General features: G+C 35.3%; 1 protein-coding gene and 1 long non-coding RNA gene across 3 annotated transcripts in view; one reads left to right on the top strand and one right to left on the bottom strand.

Annotated features, from left to right (window-relative positions):
• Window positions 1-5,445, bottom strand: part of C1H9orf135 (chromosome 1 C9orf135 homolog) — a 65,639-nt gene extending 60,194 nt beyond the window's left edge. Inside the window, exon 1 of one of the 2 annotated variants that reach the window (XM_031943600.1) lies at window positions 5,240-5,445. In XM_031943600.1, the coding sequence (XP_031799460.1) occupies window positions 5,240-5,364 (125 nt within the window). In that variant the 5' untranslated portion in view covers window positions 5,365-5,445. The remainder of the gene's footprint in view (window positions 1-5,239) is intronic. The other variant, XM_003761651.2, reaches the window with a different exon arrangement.
• Window positions 5,446-5,497: 52 nt separating this feature from the next.
• On the top strand, window positions 5,498-18,480 carry LOC116421109. The gene is made up of 2 exons (XR_004231427.1): window positions 5,498-5,705; window positions 18,351-18,480. It is a non-coding gene; the product is annotated as an uncharacterized LOC116421109 (long non-coding RNA).
• Window positions 18,481-19,971: the final 1,491 nt, after the last annotated feature.

Here is a 19,971-nt window from a genome sequence, read left to right as displayed (position 1 = left end):
TTTAAAGTCCGATTCTTTTTGTACAGCAAAATAATTGTGTAGACATGTATATATGTATGTATTTAACATGTTTACATATATTGTATTTAACATATACTTTAACATATACAACATGTATTGGTCAACCTGCCATCTGGGGGAGGGGGTAGGGGAAAGGAGGAGAAAAATTGGAACAAAAGGTTTTACAATTGTCAATGCTGAAAAATTACCCATGCATATATCTTGTAAATAAAAAGCCATAATAAAAAAATGAAAAAATGAAAAGGTTAGACTGGGATCTCTAATGACCTCAGGGCAGATCAGCACACATAATTTTCTATGGAAAATGTTTGAAGCACCTACCTGGTCCTTCAAATGATTCCTAACCATTCAAAGATGTGTCCATCTGTCATTTATCTTATCCTCACCTGTTCTATATTGAAATCCTGTGACTGTGAAAAGAATATATGGTTCAGGAAAACAGTCACTTCCTTCTAAGAGTAATCACACAGCGCTGGGTCATTTAAACAGTAGGGGTTTAATTTCTTCATCTGCAAAATTAGGGTGTTAAATTAAATGATTTTAGAGATCACTTATTTCAATCAACTCTAAAAGTCTTTATTCCTGCAACTAATGCTCTGTCTTGCATTATATTTATATCTGCATGTCTTTTTTCCCTATTATATTAGAACTTAAACTGAAAACAAAGACTATAATCTGTCTCTAATCTATCTTTCTAATATCATTCTGTCCTATTCTTCATCTATGCCATAATTTCAAGCAAACTAGACTACATATGTAGCAATATCGCACATCAGTTCTGGCATGTCCATAACAAGAACCCATTCCCTTCAGGATTTCTGCCTGTTGACATCCTCTCTTCCTCTAAAGATTACCTCAGGGACTAGCCAATTGGTTCAGTAGTAAAGATGAATCTGGCATTAGGCAGACCCAATTGGGGTGGTGGTTCATTGTGCTGGACTACTTTTTTCCACTTCTTTTTTAAAAATCTAAAAATCATTTGTTATTAGATAGTTCATCCAAGTCAAGTCAAAATTTATTAAGCACCTACTATGGGCCAGGCACTGAGTAAAGTTCTAGAAAGGCAAAAAAGAAAGGCCCAAAAAAAGAGTCTTAAAAATAAAATGCAAGTTAATTATGTACAAAATAGACGTACAAAATAAATTTGAGATAATCTTAGAGAGAAGGCACTAAGATTTTTTTTATTGAAGCGTTTTATTTACAAAGCATATACATGGGTAATTTTTCCAGGACTGACCCTTGCATAACCTTTTGTTGCAAATTTTCCCCTCCTTCTTCCCACCTCCTCCCCTAGCTGGCAGGTAGTCCAATATATGCTAAATATGTTGAAATACATGTTAGATCCAATATATGTATCCATATTTGAACAGTTATCTTGTTGTTCAAGAAAAATCAGATCAAGAAGGAAGAAAAAGAAAAACTGAGAAAGAAAACACAATGCAAGCAAATAACAACAGAGAGAGTGGGAATGCTATGTTATGTTCCACACTCTGTTCCCACAGTTCTTTCTCTGGGTGTAGATGGCTCTCTTCATCACTTCACAAGTGGAACTGGTTTGAATTATCTCAATATTGAAGAGAGCCAGGGAAGGCACTAAGATTAAGGGGAAATGTTGTACCTCAGAAAGACCTGAGTTCAAATTCAACTTCAGATACCAGCTGTAAGATCTGGACAAGTCATTTAATCTTTACATTGGTTTGGTTTCCTTGTCTTTAAAATGAAAATAATGATAGCCCCTATTTGTTGGCGTTGTCATGAGGATAAAATAAGATATGTGAAAAGCTTTTTACAGATCCTAAAATCCTATGGAAACACTATTATTATTAGTTACTTCCTCCTTGACACTTTCCCTGATCCCTCTTGCTTCTCCCCCATCCCCATCTGAAAGGATCACTATTTTCTTAGATTTTCTTAGGTCACTTCTTTTGCCCTCATCACAATCTATTGATTTTTTTTATCATGCTTCTTTGTATATATATTTTATCTCCCCACTCTCACCCCAAGGCTGTAAACTCCTTCTGAACAGGAATTATGTCAATAGTTCTGGACATCAAAATCATTTGGTACTAGCTAAAAAAAAGATAGTAGTTGATCAGCAGAATAGGTTAGGTCCATAGGACAAAATAGTTAATGACTAGTGTTTGACAAAACCCAAAGACTTCAGTTTTTGGGATAAGAACTCACTATTTGACAAAAACTGCTGAGAAAATTGGAAATTAACATGACAGAAAGTAGGCATTGACCCACACCTAATAACCTATACCAAGATAAGGTCGAAATTGGTTCATAATTTAGACATAAAGAATGATATTATAAACAAATTAGAAGAACAAAGGATAGTTTATCTTTCAGATCTATGGAGAAGGAAGGAATTTGTTGCCAAAGAAAAACTGGAGTACATTATTGAATACAAAATGGATAATTTTTATTATATTAATCTAAAAAGTTTTTGTACAAACAAAACCAATGAAGACAAGATTAGAAGGGAATGAGTAAACTGGGAAAAATTTTACATCCGAAGGTTCTGATAAAAGCCTCATTCCTAAAATATAAAGAGAATTGATTCAAATTTATAAGAATACAAACTATTCTCCAGTTGATAAATGGTCAAAGGATATGAATAGACAATTTTCAGATGAAGAAATTGAAACTATTTCTAGTCATGAAAAAATGCTCTAAATTACTATTGATCAGAGAAATACAAATTAAGACAACTCTGAAGTACTACTACACACCTCTCAAATTGTTTAAGATGACAGGAAAAGATAATGATGAATGTTGGAGGGGATGTGGGAAAACTGGAACACTAATACATTGTTGATGGAGTTGTGAACTGATCCAACCATTCTGGAGAGCAATATGGAACTATGCCCAAAGGGCTATCAAACTGTATACTTTTTAATCCAGCAGTGTTTTTATTGGGCCTATATCCCAAAGAGATCATAAAAAAGAGAAAAGGACCCACATGTACCAAAATATTTGTAGCAGACATTTTTGTAGTGACAAAGAACTGGAAACTGAGAGGATGCCCATCAGTTGGAGAATGGCTGAATAAATTATGGTATTATGGTCTATAAATGTTATAGAATATTATTGTTCTATAAGAAATGATCAGCAGGATGATTTCAGAAAGTCTTGGAGAGACTTACATGGACTGATGCTAAGTAAAGTGAGTAGAACCAAGAGAACATGGTCACAGCAAAAACAAGATTATACAATGATCAATTCTGATGGACGTGGCTCTTTTCAACGGCAAAATAATTCAAGCCAGTTTCAATGGTCTTGTGATAGAGAAAGTCATCTGAACCTAGAGTGGACTGTGGGGACTGAGTGTGAATCACAACATAGTATTTTCACATTTGTTGTTATTGTTGTTTGCATTTTGTTTTCTTTCTCATTTTTTCCCTTTTTGATCTGATTTTTTGGGCAGCATGATAACTGGAAATATGTACAGAAGAATTGCACATGTTTAACATTTTTGTATTACTATAGGGGAGGAAATGGGGGAAGTGAGGGAGAAAAAAATTGGAACACAAGGTTTTGCAAGGGTGAATGTTGAAAACTATCTATGCATATGTTTCAAAAATAAAAAGTTTTATTTAAAAAAATAATACTGGACCTACAGTCAAGAAACCTGGATTCAAATCTCAGAAATGTCACTTACTAGCTATATATTCTTAAGCAAATTACTTAAGCCTTCATGAATTTCGTGTTCCTCTTCCAGCAAAACAAAGATATTAATATTGGCACTGTAATGCTGGAGAAATTGAGGCAAGATAGAGATTAGAGAGTTTTTAATATTTTATTAGAGGGAAAGTTTGGACAGGGGGCAAAACAGGATCTATGTTGACCTCAGCCAGCTGGATTGGACTCTTGTCTCAAAGTATCTGAAAGAAGCAAGGCATTCCAGAGACTCTTATAGGGCCCCAGTGATTAGGGAAACAAAGACAAGGTGGGGGTAGAGCACTGGTGAGCAGGAACTTCCAGGAAAGGACCATAAATTTGGTTCTGACAGATTGGGGATGAAAAAGGATCATGAATTCTGATAAAGAGGCTAAGAGCCAGAATGTCTGAAGATATGGCCAAATGTTGAGATAAGCCATCTGGAGGTTTATGACTCTTTGGAATGCTAGTGGTTAGGGCTCCCAGCCCTAATTAGCTCATTCCTAATTGCCACTAGGACGTCTGAGGCAGAACAATTCAGGGAAACTGAAACAGAACAATTCAAGGAAACTGAGGCTGAACAATTCAGGAAAACTAATGCAGGGAAACTAAGGCATAACAGCACCACCCCCTTCTTCATTCTTGTCATGAGAAATGAAAAGGGCATAGGACTGGATCAGTGATTTCATAGATAGAAGGAAACCCCCCAGCCCCTAAGAGGAAACAGTCTTTACTAATAAAGTTAAGCACCTTTTCTTCAAGTCAGTTGCCTAGACAAAATTGGGGAGGAATGAGGAATGAATAGAGGATAGGTATTAGATATGTGATTTACTGGTACAGGAGAATTCTTGGGTAAGGAAACCCCTTCTACTAATGCAGGTATTCATCTTCTTGAAAATTAGTCTCAGAGACTAGAAAGTGTCTAGAGCCTGAGAAGTAGAGGAATATGCCTTGGGACACAAGGATATTAAGAAAAAACTCACGGGAATTTGTTCTATAATCTTACAGGGCTATAAAATTTATTATTATTATTATTATATTTGTAATGGAACTTAAACTTTGTTGAATGGAACCATTGAAGAAATCCATGAAGGTTCCCTTCAACGCTGAAAGTCTCTGAAAGCAATTAGGATAAGAGCTGAAACAGACCTAAAGAATAAATCTAGTCCACTACACCTTATTTTACAAATTAAATGGAAAACGAAATTGACTTGCCCCAAATACAGAGGTAATTATTAGGAGAACCTGTGCAGCAAAACTAAGTTCTTCGACTCCATATCCAGAACCCTTTTCTCTGTTGTATTCTATCTGTCCTTTGAAGGACAGGGGAAGCTTTTAGTAAGGAAGAAGAAAAAATGGAGAAGGAAAAAAAAAGAAGGGAATGGAACTGAATTGAACTGACCCTAAAGGTCCTTTTTAATTCTGAGGTTCTGCGATTCTACAAACGCCTGCAGAGGGTATGAAGCAACTACAGAAGGGGTGTCCATGCGGACTGTGGGAATGGGGCGCAGAGCCCTCTGTAACCCATCCCCTGCGTAGGAGAAGGGGCCCTTACCAACGATGCATTAAGACCGGCTTCGAGTACTTCATGTGGTGGGAACGCATGGTTAGGGAACCTTTGCGCTCCAAGACATCGGTGGGGCCCAGCTCCAAGTACCCGCGGCAGCTAGGGGTCCCCATGACTGGTGTCTGGCCAGGAGCGAGGTTCTGATTACAGTGTTCTTTCGCTCCCCATCTCCCCTCTTCATAGATCGGCTTGGAACCCTTAGTCTCAGTGCAGTGTCTCTTCGTCTCTATAGCAACAGAAAGGGGGCGGGGAAAGGGGGGGTTGCTGTGGCTGGTGCGCCAAGGCACCGAATTACAAATCCCAAAGAGCCTCGCAGCAGCGCTAGCTAGGCAAGATTAGAGCAGGAACTTTTACCGTAGGAAACTGCGGTCTGATACCAGCTCCAACAAAGGCAGATGAGAAAATTTGTTTTGAGATGGAGCCACTCAAGGAGGAAATGCGTAGAGGATTCCAGGTATACAGAACTCTACTTGTAGCAAGAAATGCCTGCCTCTGACATACAAGCTGTATAAAGACAAATCGCTTAGTCACCATTAGATTGTAAATTCCTTGAAGGCAGGAACTGCCTTTTGACTTCTTTTATATCCTCAGCGATTAGCATATTGCCAGGCACTTAGCATATGTGTTTATTTAATTGAATTAAAGTTTAATAATAATGATAATAATGACAGGCACTTATTTAGCACTTATTCTGTGCTGAGTGCTTTACAATTATTATTTCATTCGACCTTCACAACATCCCTAGAAAGTTGGTGGCTATTATTAGCCCCATTTTACAGAAGAGAAAACTATGGCAAACAGAGGTCAAATGACTTGTCCCAAAACTAGTAAGTGTCTAAATCGAATTTGAACTCGTTTTCCTTATTACCAAATTAGTGTTCACCTTGTGTCACCTGGCAACTCTAAAGACTGCTGATTACAGAAGAAATGAGAACTGCACCTCTCCCATTTCAGAGGAGGAGGGCCATAGGTGTGAAATATTTCGTTTCTATCAGATTCCTTTTCTGTTAACCTATTGTTACAAAAGATGGCTCTCTTGAGTCAAGTAGCATTTATTGTCTGATATGTACTAGACTTCATACTAAGGCTAGGTATACAAATAACTGTCCCTGTTCTTAAAGAATTTATAGTCAAACGGAAGAGACAATATGCAAACACTAATGTATAAATAGGATAAATACAAGATAAATTGTAGATAATCTCAGAGGAAGGGCAAAAAGGTTAAGGAAAATTGGGGAAGACTTTTTGCAGAAAGTAGGAAAGAAATTTATGAATTTGAAGGAAGCTAGGGAAACTAGGAAACTGAAATACTACTCAAGGGCAAAGGGGGATACATAAAGAAAGTGACATTAAAAAGGAAATTACATAAGCATCATTTTTAAAATTGCTTTTTATTTTCAAGATATATGCAAAGATAGTTTTCAACATTTATCCTTGCAAAATTTTGTGTTCTAAATTTTTTCTCAATATTAAAATTTTTAAAAGGCTAATTTTAAATTAATTTAGTTTTTAAAAGACTATATTTGTAGATTTTCTTTTTTTAATCTTATTTTATTTTTCCAAATACATGTATTATGTATGTACATGTTTTCAGTATTCACGCATGCAAAACCCTGTGTTCCAAATTTTTTTCCCTCCTTCCCTTCTCTCCAAGACAGCAAGCAATCTAAATAGAATTTAAACATGTGTAATTTTTCTAACTGTATTTCCATGTTCGTCATGCTGTAATGTTGGAGAAACTGAGGCAAGATAGAGATTAGAGATTTTTAATATTTTATTTGAGAGGGAGAGATTATGCTGGGACCAAATGAATCCATGGTTTGGTACTAGGGCTGAATGAGACTGTCATCCCCAAGTGATGAGGTTTAGGTCTCCTGATTCCTGATAAGGTTAGAGACAGGTTTGAGGTTCAGGGAACCAAATGAAGAGGTTTGGCTCCCCTGGATTTTCCTAGGATTTGGCCAGGGCAGGGAATTGTGGGAACCCCTTCTGGTGGCATAGAAGTCCTCCATAAAGGAATTTACGAAATCAAAAAGCTAGACTGGTAAAAGAAGTTTATTATTGCCATTGGGAAGTCAGCCTTAGTATGCATGAATAGAAAGACTGAATTCCTTGGTGGCAAGGTCCTGACAGAGAAGTAAAATTTCTAGCAGAGAAATCCCAACAGAGAGGTATAAAGTCTTGTTAGGAAAATAGGTGAGAAAGATAAAGAGAAGATAATGCTGAAAGAGAATATCATTTCAGTGGACAGAGGGTTGCCACTTTATACCAAGGAGAGAGAGGCTTCTTGGCATAGCAAGACATATTAGATCCTTTGCATGGACTGAGTCCCAAGTTAGCTCATTTCATAATAGAAGCCTAGGCTAACAGCTCTTGATGGGGGCTGGGTGCAGTTTGAGCTGGAATCAGAATAGTGAATCTTAGAATTGAATGAGTGTCTCTGGACTAATCTCCACCTCTAATTCCTTTAATCTCTTTCTCAATTCTTATTGCTGAGGCTAGCATTTCTAATACAATATGGAATAATAACGGTGATGTGGGCAACCTTATTTTACTCCTGATCTTATTGGGAATGGCTCCAGTTTATCCCCATTACATATGATGCTTACTGATGGTTTTAAATAGATGCTACTGATTATTTTAAGAAAAAGTCCATTTATTCCTATACTCTCAAACTTTTTTAATAGTTGGATTTTATCAAATGCTTTTTTTGCATCTATTGAGATGATCATATGGTTTTTATTAATTTGGTTATTGATATAGTCAATTATGCTAATAGTTTTCCTAATATTGAACCAACCCTGCATTCATGGTATAAATCCTTCTTGGTCATGATGTATTAACCCAGGGATGATTTTCTGTAATCTTTTTACTAATATTTTATTTAAGATTTTTGTATCAATATTCATTAAGGAGATTGGTCTATAATTTTCTTTCTCTGTTTTCAATGTACCTAGTTTAGGTATCAGTACCATATCTGGGTCATAAAAGAAATTTGGTCCTTCATTTCCTATTTTTTCAAATAATTTATATAGTATTAGAGTTAATTGTTCTTTAAAGGTTTGTTAGAATTCACATGTAAATCCATCTGGCCCTGGGGATTTTTTTTCTTAGGGACTTGATTAATATCTTATTCTACTTCTTTTTTTTAAAAAGGGCTATTTAAGCAATTTATTTCCTCCTCTGTTAATCTGGGAAGCCTATATTTTTGAACCTAGTCATCCATTTCACTTAGATTATCAAATTTATTGGCATAAAGTTCAGCAAAGTAACTCCTAATTATTGCTTTAATTTCCTCTTTGTTGGTTGAAAGTTCTCCTTTTTCTGATGGACCTGGCCATCCTCAGCAATGAGATCAACCAAATCATTTCAATGGAGCAGTAATGAACTGAACCAGCTACGCCCAGAGAAAGAACTCTGGGAGATGACTAAAAACCATTACATTGAATTCCCAATCCCTATATTTATGCCCACCTGCATTTTTTATTTCCTTCACAAGCTAATTGTACAATATTTCAGAGTCTGATTCTTTTTGTACAGCAAAATAACGGTTTGGTCATGTATACTTATTGTGTATCTAATTTATATTTTAATATATTTAACATTTACTGGTCATCCTGCCATCTGGGGGAGGGGGTGGGAGGGTAAGAGGTGAAAAATTGGAACAAGAGGTTTGGCAATTGTTAATGCTGTAAAGTTACCCATGCATATAACCTGTAAATAAAAGGCTATTAAATAAAAAAAGAAAGAAAGAAAATTCTCCTTTTTCATTTTTAAGTCTAACAATTTGATTTTCCTTTTTCCTTTTTCTAATCAGATTTACCAAAGGTTTATCTATTTTATTGGTTTTTTCATAAAACCAACTCTTAGTTTTATTTATTAATTCAAATTTTTTAACTTTCAATTTTATCAATTTCTCCTTTTAATTTTAGAATTTCAAGTTTAGTATTTTATTGGAGGGTTTTAATTTGGTCTTTTTCTAGCTTTTTAAGTTGCAAGCCCAATTCATTGATCTTGTCTTTTCTCTATTTTATTCAAGAAGCTTCTAAAGATATAATATTTCCCCTTATAACTGCTTTGCTGCATCCCACAAATTTTGGTGTTCTTGTCTCATTGTTGTCATTTTCTTGGGTGAAATTATTGTGTCTATGATTTGCTGTTTCTCCCAATCATTCTTTAAGATGAGATTATTTAGTTTCCAATTACTTTTTGGTCTATTTACACCTAGCTTTTTGTTGAATGTAGTTTTTGATCATGATCTGAAAAGAATGCATTTACCATTTCTGCCTTTCTGCATTTGATTTTGAGGTCTTTATATGGTCAATTTGTATATAGGTTCCATGAACTGCTGAGAAGAAAGTGTACTCCTTTCTGTCTCCATTTAGTTTTCTCCAAAGATCTATCATACCTAACTTTTCTAATATTCTATTTACCTCCTTAACTTCTTTCTTATTTGTTTTGTGGTTTGATTTATCTAACTCTGAGAGTGCAAGGTTGAGATCTCCCACTATTATAGTTTTGCTGTCTATTTCTTCTTGCAACCTTTTTAATTTCTCCTTTAGGAAGTTGGATGCTAAACTACTTGGTGCATATATGTTTAGTATTGATATTGCTTCATTGTCTATGCTAACCTTTAGCAAGATATAGTTTCTTTCCTTATCTCTTTTAATTAGATCAATTTTTGCTTTTGCTTGATCTGAGATAAGGATGGCTACTCTTACTTTTTTTACTTCACCTGAAACATGTTTCTAAAGATTCTGCTCCAGCCTTTTAACTTTACTCTGTATGTATTACCTTCCTTTAAATGTGTTTCCTGTAAACAACATTTTGTAGGGTTCTGGCTTTTGATCCAGTCTGCTATCTGCTTCTGCTTTATGGGAGAGTTCATCCCATTCACATTTACGGTTAAAATTACTAATTCTGTATTTCCTGCCATCCTATTATCCCCAGATTATGCTTTACTTTTTCTTACTCCACTTACCCCGCTCCCCAGTATTAAACTTATGGGCACCACTTGCCTCATGCAGCTCTTCCTCTTTAGAATCCCTCCCACCCCCTTTGAATCTCTTCCCCTTTCTTATACCTTTTACCTTTCCCTTATTACTTTTTTCCTTTTCCCTTTTCCTCTCCCACTTTTTAATGAGGTGAGAGAAGTTTCTCTGTAAACCAAATATGTCAATTATTTTCTCTTTGAGCCAAATATGATGAGAGTAAGATTCACACAATGTTCCTTCCCCTCCCTAAATTCCCTCAGATATGATAGGTTTCCTTTGCTTCTTCATGGGATGTAGTTTCCCTCTTTTTATCTCCCCTTTTCCCTTTTTCTGATATTATCCCCTTTCCATTTCTACTTCCCTTTTAAAAAAATATTATATAAGTAAAATCCAATTATACATGCACTCTTTATACACTGTAACAGAAATACAGTTCTCAAGAGTTCTTTTTACCTTTTTCTGCTTCTCTTGAGTCCTATAATTGGAGGTCAAATTTTTTGTTCAGCTCTGGTTTTTTCATTAGAAACAAATAGAATTCACCTGTTTCATTAAATTACCATCTTCTTCCCTGGAAGAAAATATGCTCACTTAGCTGGGTAATTTATTCTTGGCTGCATTCCAAGTTTTTTTGCTTTTCAGAATATTAGATTCCAGGCCCTTTGATCCTTTAATGTGGAGGCAGCTAGATCCTGAGTGATCCTTATTGTGGCTCCTCAGTATTTAAATTGTTTTTTTCTGGCTGCTTGTAATATTTTTTCCTTAGTCTGATAACTCTGAAATTTAGCCACAATATTCCTTGGAGTTTTTATTTTAGGGTCTCTTTCAGAAGGTGTTCGATGAATTCTTTCAATGCCTATTTTACCTTCTGATTCTATTACCTCTGGGCAATTCTCTTTGATGATTTCCTGTAAAATAGTATCTAGGCTCTTTTTTTTCAATCATAATTTTCAGTAAGTCCAATAATGCTCAACTTATCTCGCCTAGATTTTCCAGGTCTGTTGTTTTTTCAAGAAGATATTTGATATTTTTTTCTATTTTTTTCCCTTTTTTCTTTTGGTTTTGCTTGACTGTTTCCTGATGTCTCAATGACTCATTCATTTCTATTTGTTCAGTTCTGATTTTTAATGACCTATTTTCTTCATTAGCTTTTTTTGCTTCTTTTTGTATATGTCCAATTGAGTTTTTAAATGAGGTGTTTTGCTCTATGGAATTTTTTTCCATTCCATTAAATTTTTTTTACTGAGTTATTTTCTTTTTTCCAATTCACAAATCCTGCTTTCCTGGAAGTTCTTTATCTTTTCCAAGTCACAAATTCTGTTTCCCTACATTCCCTGGGAGTTCTTTACCTTTTCCAATTCACATTTCAGGAAGTTGTTTTCTTTTTCCATTTTATCAAATTTTTCTTTAAGTGAATTGTATGCCTTTTCCATATTCTCTTGCAGAGCTTCTCTTTCCTTTCCCCATTTTTCTTCTAGTTCTTTTTAAAGCTCTTTTATAATTTCTTCTAGAAGAGCCTTGTGTGATGGGGATCAGGTTACATCCCCCTTTGAGGTTTTGTCTGGAGACTGTCCTCGGGGTTGAAAACCTGCTCTCTTTCTATATAGAAGCTGTCAATGGTTAGTGTTCACTTGGCTTTTTTACTCATTTTTTTAAAGCCCTTAGGGGCCTTCAGAGTAAGGAGGTTACCAGCTTCCTCTGCAGAGCACGGATAGATATATGGACAGTAGCTGTCCTAAGACTGACTGAGATGTGAGAGTGCTCTGAGAAGAGCCCCGCACCGGAAGTGTCTCTGCCCTGGGAAGACCCTGGCTGTGCAGATCCACAGCTGCCCTGGGACTAGTGGCTGAGAAGGGAAAGTGTCACTGCCCTGGGCAGAACCCTACTGTGGGTATCAGCAGCTGCCCTGGGAAGAGCACCACACCAGAAATGTCTCTGCCCTGGGAAGTGTAACCACAATGTGGAAATTCTATTGTCCCAAGCAGAGCCCTCCTGCTGTTCAGATTTGTCTGCCCCAGGCAGAGGCCTTCCACTGTGCAGATTTGTGATTGTCCCAGGTTGAGTCCCCCTGCCTTGCAGAAGTGTGATTGCCTCAGGCAAAATCCCTGTGCTGCAGAATGTGGCTGCATAGATGTGCTATGGTCTGTGCTGAGTCACTCACTTCCAGTGTTGGTTGGGTGTAGTCAGATCCTATTAGATGCTGGCATTTTTTGGAATACACTCTATCATTGGCTTTAACTTCTTTGCTCATCTATTGCTTTGCAACCAAAGCAGAGTAGCCAACCTATGGTAGAGTCCTCCCTGAAAATTTTTCAGCCACAGAGATGGCCTCCACCCTGGTCCGCTCAGTGTGCTATTCAGAGGCTACTCTGGTTCTGTCTCCCTGTCTCCACTAGCCTGCTCCCTCTGATCAGGACAAACCTTTTCTGGTGATCTTCCACATTATCTTCAGCTGTTAATTTGTTGTACTCCCAGTATTACTGGATTTTACCAGTCAAGCACTATTTCTGAGACTGAAATTGGTAATTAGTAGTAAGGGTAGCAGGGAGCTTAGAATAACACATGTGTCTTCTCTGCCATCTTGGCTCTGCCCCTGAAGGATGATTCTTGAGCTCTCCTTAAAGTCAGATTCTTCTAACTTGATTTCCCAGTTGTATAATTCCCCACCCAGTTATTCCTGACCTGGCAATGGGGGTAGAAGAGTGGGGGTTGTTATGACATGTGTGATCATCATTTGTGATTCATACCTGAAGTCAAACAGAGATAAGGATGCTTTGTCCTATTATAATCACATCCTTCCTTTTTCTTCTGTTGTAGCAAATTTCTACATTCAGAGCAAGTGGCAAGTATTTTGTGGTTTTCTATCTGAAAATATGTAGTCATCAAGTAAATGACTTTTCCATATGGAATGTGTAAATCATTGAGTAAATGAATATTTAGCCTAGTCACCTGCCTATTACTAGATAAATTTACATATATCTTATTAGAAATATTAAAATTTTCAAAATGTAAGAATATTAGTTATTTGATTCTAACTACTTGTGAGACTTAGCTGCTATTCTAAAGAAGAGAATTTTAGCGTAGTTTTCTTAGAAGATGTAACTTATTGAGTTTTTTGTTACATCATTGTAGAAATCAATTTTATTTAAGCTGCTTGTATATTGTCTATATGCACAGACCAAGCTAATATAACCATAAAAGAAGTTGCAATTTATATTGGCTTCTTCAAATCCATCCTATAACAGACCCTGGCAAAAAGAGCAATATACTCTTTTTACCCTCTGGGTAATTTAACTACAGCAGTCTACAAATAGCTTATTTGTAGTAGTCACAGACTAAGTGTATATCCACATCCAGCAACTCTATTTATACAAACCACTCCTTTGTAAACTGGTATGTCTATTTCAAATGCCCTGATTTTTGACAGATAATTAGTATCCATAGCCACTGAATGAACTAAGATCTGTTAAGAAGAAGATTATTGTACAAGGTTTTGCAAAGTTGAATACTGAAAACTATCTTCTCATGTATTTGAAAAAATAAAATACTATGAAAAAAAGAATAACAAAAGAAAAAGATTCCTGGAGTAGACCTTTTGTTCTTAAGTAGGCCTTTTGTTTAATAGATTTTTGATTGCAGTCCTACCCAGGTAGAGGTCTCTGGTAACCAAGATCTCTGAAGACTCCATCCCAACCCCTTTCCTTTTAATTGTTACTTCTGGGTTTTCTTTATCAACTAAGTGCAAGGTCTCTTCTTGTAGATAATGTAGTCTCTCTTAAAGGAAATGATGACCATCCATTTCCTTACAGCTATCTGCTCTGCCTGACATACTTTATCTTCAGAGATGGTAGAAAATATTGATCATATTCCCTTTAACCATAACCAATGAGGAGTCTGCTTCTAAGCATTCTCTCTTTCTCTAGCTCCCCCTGCCCAACCTCATGGGCTTCCACAAGTGGGGAATAACTTTTTGGCCAAACTAGATTCTGACAGAACTAACAAGACTTTCTCTATTAAATTTGTTTTCTTCTAGGCTTCGGTCAGTTCACCTTCAAATGATCAGCACTGAACAGCTATATTAAGCAGCTTCAGGGATCCCTTTCTTGACCTGGAAATTTATTATTATGTATTTTGAATCTTCCATGATGTTCTGTTGAGCAATGACAATGTTCTGTGTGGTTTTTTATTTTATTTTTACGTTTCTTTAAAAATATATATATATTATATATATATATATATAATATATATTATATGTATAAAATATAAATATATAAAAATATATTCTAAAAATAAAAATATATAAACAATAAAAGACCATCACTCCATACGTCAAAGGGCTTTGGACTCTGTTTGGGGGAGACTGATTGTTGGAGTGAATAGTCCCCAACAAAATACTACCCAGTATTTGAGTGGGCCCCCAATAAAGAGCAAATTGACCCTGTACTAATCTCCACTATTACAAAAATAATATCAAAAAATGATGAGTCACTAGATGGAGTTGACAGAGAAAACCTAAAGTACTGGTAAGATTACTCCGAGACAAGCAGGGAAGGGCCTTGAAGGGAATCAGATCAGCTTTATAATCTCATCCCTGTGAAGATCTTAGGAAACTCCATCTTACTATATCCAATCAGAAAGCCAATTTGATGTCAAACCCCTGAGGTTAAATTTCCCTAGAAATCTGCCTATAGCCTAAGCCATTTTTACTAAATCTGTTTTGGGGTTAGCCCACCATGACATTCTGTCTCATAGTATCTTTCCTCTCATCCTTTCCCTCATGTCTTGCAGTGTCTTTCCTTTCCCCTTCCCTCTCAAGCATCATGGTGCTTTCTCCTTGTTATAATTAATCTTTTAGAGTGCTAAACTACTCAATATATTTAGCCTGCTAGTCAGTGGCATATTCTCACCTCATGATATATTCCTTTTCTCCTGGTTAATTGTGAATTCCACTAGGAAAGTTGTCTTTTCCCTTGTTAATTGTTTAAACCCCTTTACTTGCTAACTATATGCTCTCCCAATATTATTTCATATTTGTCACTATTTGTATTGTAGTCACAATATTGTGTCTATTTTACCTCTTTATTTTGTCTGTGATCTCTTCTTGTAATTAAATGTAGCTTTTGACTAAGAGGAAGCCATTGTGAGTTTTTCATATGTGCCTTGCACCTCACTAAGAATTAATTGCTACTGAACCTCATCATTTGGTGCCAAACCTCATTTGGTGCTGGACCTCAATCTCATCACTACAACTTCAAAAAATTAGAGAATTAATTTTATGAACTCTAAGATCTAGCACTATGATTGTATGATTGTCCTCTATTATCTTATAAAATATTGTGAGGAATACAAAATAATCTGAAGACATAATCCTTCCTGAGAATTTATTTAATCTTTCCCAGAGCCATTCCTGGACACCAAACTTACCCATGGTATCTGACTTTAGAGAAAATAAATAGATTAAGAGTGAGTATTGCTACTCTTCTCCACAACCTTCAGAAATATCTATAATGCTGATGTGAAAATGATGGCAAACTACCGGTGAAGGCTATAGAAATGTTGCACACTCCCCTGGACTACATGCAAGCTGCCTGGCTAAACCACCTGTATGGCTTCCATGGGATTTTTAGCATCCTAGCATAATACGGGCACTGAACTTAGATTCAGACAGTATGTGGTCAGGTATAGGTTCAGACATCTATTTGTTGTGTGGTCTTGAGTGAATCCTACCCCTCCCAGCCTCAGCTTCAGAGAATTGTCATGAAAGCAATTTATATACCTTGAAGTGTTAAAAAAAAAAGTGTTCCAAATGTGTTTTATCAACATGAAGTGTTGTCTTGATGATTATTATTCAATACAAAGCAGGATTTCTGATTTCATTGATTATGAGTGCTTCTTCAAATGGTGCATATTACTAATCAATTTATATCTGCTCTTGCTTTGGGACTCTTTATGTATTTTCATAAATTCTGCAAAGTGTGGATGGCCTTCTGGTGTGATTTTATGTAGATAAAAACAAGGTATATATGTTACCCATTTGTTATGCCATGCTCATTACAGGAGTCATTCACCTCCTTTTCTGATCATACATCTCTTAAGTGGTATCTTTTATGTCATTTCTTGCATATAAATTATCACTGGTAAGTATGTTGCAGCTCACTTAAAACCTTCCATACATCTCTCCATTACTCCATGAGACACCTCTAATTTTGGATCACTGGAGGCTGTATATCCCATTATTCATAGTCAAATAGCATCACAAGAATAATTCTGATATTAAAAAGGTGAATGTTTATTTCAGGGAGAAGTTCAAGATTGTTAAATGTACTGCATAACTTCTGATCTCAGAAGTTATTCAGCCTGCTCTCCCTCTCCCCCACCCAATTTGTTATTATCATACATTTTAAAACATTACCCAGTAAGCAAGAACATATCCCCTAGTAGGCCATGACACCCTAATCATCTGAATGAAATTTTTGACTTCACGGTCAAACTCTAGGTCCAAGCAATGCATTGCAAAATAAGTAGTTTGCATTTCCCCAGTGTAAAAGTACATTCTCTTTCATTAAACTGATGAAATGGAAGGTAGAAATCATCTGTGAGCTTGCTGAACTAAAAGCAGAAGTTCCAGTTGTAATGTTCCTTTACAGACTAATTCTCCCAATTCTTGAGAATTTAGATTGTTAAATAATTAAATTCCTATTGCATTAATTAACCATAATCAATCAATAAATAGCGTTAGGTCTACTATCATCCATTTTTGTATACAATTGATTAAACTGTTTATGAGATTGCTTTCATGCAATGACTATATAAGTATAGTCATATTTTTTAAAGTTATATTTAATTCTTATCAATTAAATCAATGTCATTGACACAATAGAAATTTCTGGTTGTTTGGCTCACTGTTGAACAAATTCTAACATATATACATACTGTGTAGCAACATAATCTAACTGAACCATTTGAAGCATGGGACTCAAAGATGCTAAAGCCACTTTAGTTCTTGGGAGAACCAATTGATTTACTATTTTGTTGATTGTGACTTAAGAAATTGATGGAGAAAATGTTAATGAAGATTTAACTTAAAAGTGCATCACAATGCATATTGCATATTCCCACCAACCCAAATGGTTATTAAACCTTTATGTTAAACCTACATAAACTCCTGAATTTAATAACATCTACTATTGTGAAAGGTACTTATATGGATTACCTTTTTGTGATCTCATTATGTCCACACAATAAACAAATAAGGGATGCCAAAGGGATCATGACCTTGAAATTCGTGCTGGAGAAAATGTTCTTGCTCTTTTTATTTCTCAGAAGTTTTCTTCCTACTTTATTACTTTAAAAAATTAAGGAAGGTGCTTGGTATTCTCTTTCCTTTCCTCATGTGATTCATCTTGAAAATTAAGGTGGGCAGCTAAGTTCTCTTCAGGACTAAGTCCTGAAGTATGAGGTAATTCTCTTTCCTTCATAGTGCCTTCCCTTTAACGGCATCTTTCTTCCACCTCAAGGAGTACCTTTGCACTGGTTAATTTTGAGTTCCCCAGGGGTACCTGTCTTTTTCCTTGCTAACTATATGCTCTCCCAACATTATTTCATATTTGTCTGTCCTGGTGTCTATTTTACCTCTTATTTTTGTCTGTAAACTCTTCCCCTAAATAAACCTGCCTTTTGGCAAAGAGAATAGACATTGTGAATTTGTCACATGTTTAGTTAGAACTAGGTATTGCTACTTCAACCTTATCATATGAATATAATGAAATATTATTGTTCTATAAGAAATGATGAGCAAGCTGATTTCAGAAAAGCCTGGGAAGACATACATGAACTGATGTTAAGTGAAGTGAGTAGAACCACGAAAACATTGTACACAATAAAAACAAAATTATGTAATGATCAATTTTGATGAACATGGCTCTTTTCATCAATAAGGTAATTCAAGACAATTTCAATAAACATTATGGAAATTGCCATTCATATCCAGAAAGAGAACTATAGAGACTCAATGTGAATCAAAGCATAGTATTTTCATCCTTTTGTTGTTGTTTGATTTTTTTCATTGTCATGTTTTTTTCCCTTTTGATCTGATCTTTCTTGCACAGAATGACAAACATGGAAATTTGTATGGAAGAACTATGTGTGTTTAACCTGTTGGATTAAACCTGCTGTTTGGAGGAAGAAGGAGAGAGAACGGACAGAAAAAAAAAATGGAATACAAGATTTTGCAGAGGTGAATGTTGAAAATTATCTTTCCATATATTTAGAAAAAAATACTATTAAGAAAATTAATGTGGCCTACACATGGTAGACTTGAATTCTCCTAATTTGTTATGCAATATATAATCCATTTTGAAAACATCCATCATATTTGTTTTAATCCTAACATAAAATGATAAGGATATATCTTCTCACTTTAGGAGTTTTTACCAGTGACATTTTCAAAGGATGTATAATAAAGCATGGTAGGTATTCCTCTTTTTTAAAAAAGGCAATATACACTAGGTGCAGATTGAAATATATATGTATATACATATACATATATATGTATATTGACATAGTCAATGATGGAATCTGCTTTTCTTGACTACACATATTTTTCTCTTTTTTTAACAATGATTTCTCCTCCCCAACCCGCACTCCCATGCAAGAGAAAAAGACCACTGATTTTTCTTAATTGAAAAAAATTAAATCTTAAAAAAAGAAATCTTCAATTTTCACAGAAGATTCACCATAGAATTCTTTTAAGTAATCGAATGCTCTATTGCACTTTTAAAAATCAATTTTCAAAAATATGATGACATACAACTACTTAAGAACGCATTTACCATATAAAGGGATATGTGCTAGCATTTACATTTAGTGATATTGCTACCTTAATTAGCCACATGCAGGAGAACATATTATTTGAAAGAATTAGTATGGTAATTGTTTCCCATAATAGAAAATTATAGAGATGCTCACAATTCTTTTTTTCTTGTGGTAATGAATGAATAAAAGAATAAAGTTGTATGTAGCAAGAGTATACATATTCCATGGTAAAGAATGTAGTATACAGTATAGTTTTCAGTAACTCTCAATTCCTATTACACACAAATACATGACTTTTTTGTCTTTATTTAAAATGATGCAGAAATAATACACAATCTGCTTAGTCCTTTTCTAAACACCACCAAAAGTATGGCATACATAATACAATACATAATGATTACAGAAAATAGCAAAAGCAACAAAGCAAAATTGAATCCAAGCATCAAATCAAAGTTTGTTTCTCTATAACTTAAACCTCCTTCTTCTAGTTTTTTAAATCGGTGACCAAACAAAATAATTTAATCCCTCTTCCACATGAAAATCCTGTCTGATACTTGTAAACAATGATTATTCTTTTCTCCAGGTTAAATTTCCCTTTTTCTAGATATTAGAGTACTTTAAAGCAAAAAACAAGTTCACCAACCTAAAGTGAAGATTCCCTACTAAGATTTTCAAAACACTATTTTAAGAGGCAGTTAGGTGGTGCAGTTGGTAGAAAACTGCATGGGGAATGAAGAAATCTTTATTTAAATATGACCTCAAACACTTCCTAGCTAAATAACTGCAGGCAAGTCACATAAACATCTGTCTGACTCAGTTTCCAGAACTGTGGATAAGTGAATAATAGTAGTATCTACCTCCCAGAGTTGTTATGAGGATCACTTGTAAAGCATTTAGCACAATACTTGGCATTTT

This window comes from Sarcophilus harrisii, chromosome 1, assembly GCF_902635505.1.
Source record: "Sarcophilus harrisii chromosome 1, mSarHar1.11, whole genome shotgun sequence".
Lineage (NCBI taxonomy): Eukaryota > Metazoa > Chordata > Mammalia > Dasyuromorphia > Dasyuridae > Sarcophilus > Sarcophilus harrisii.
Note: the sequence above shows the minus strand (reverse complement) of the source record. Positions and strands in the feature narration are given on the sequence as shown.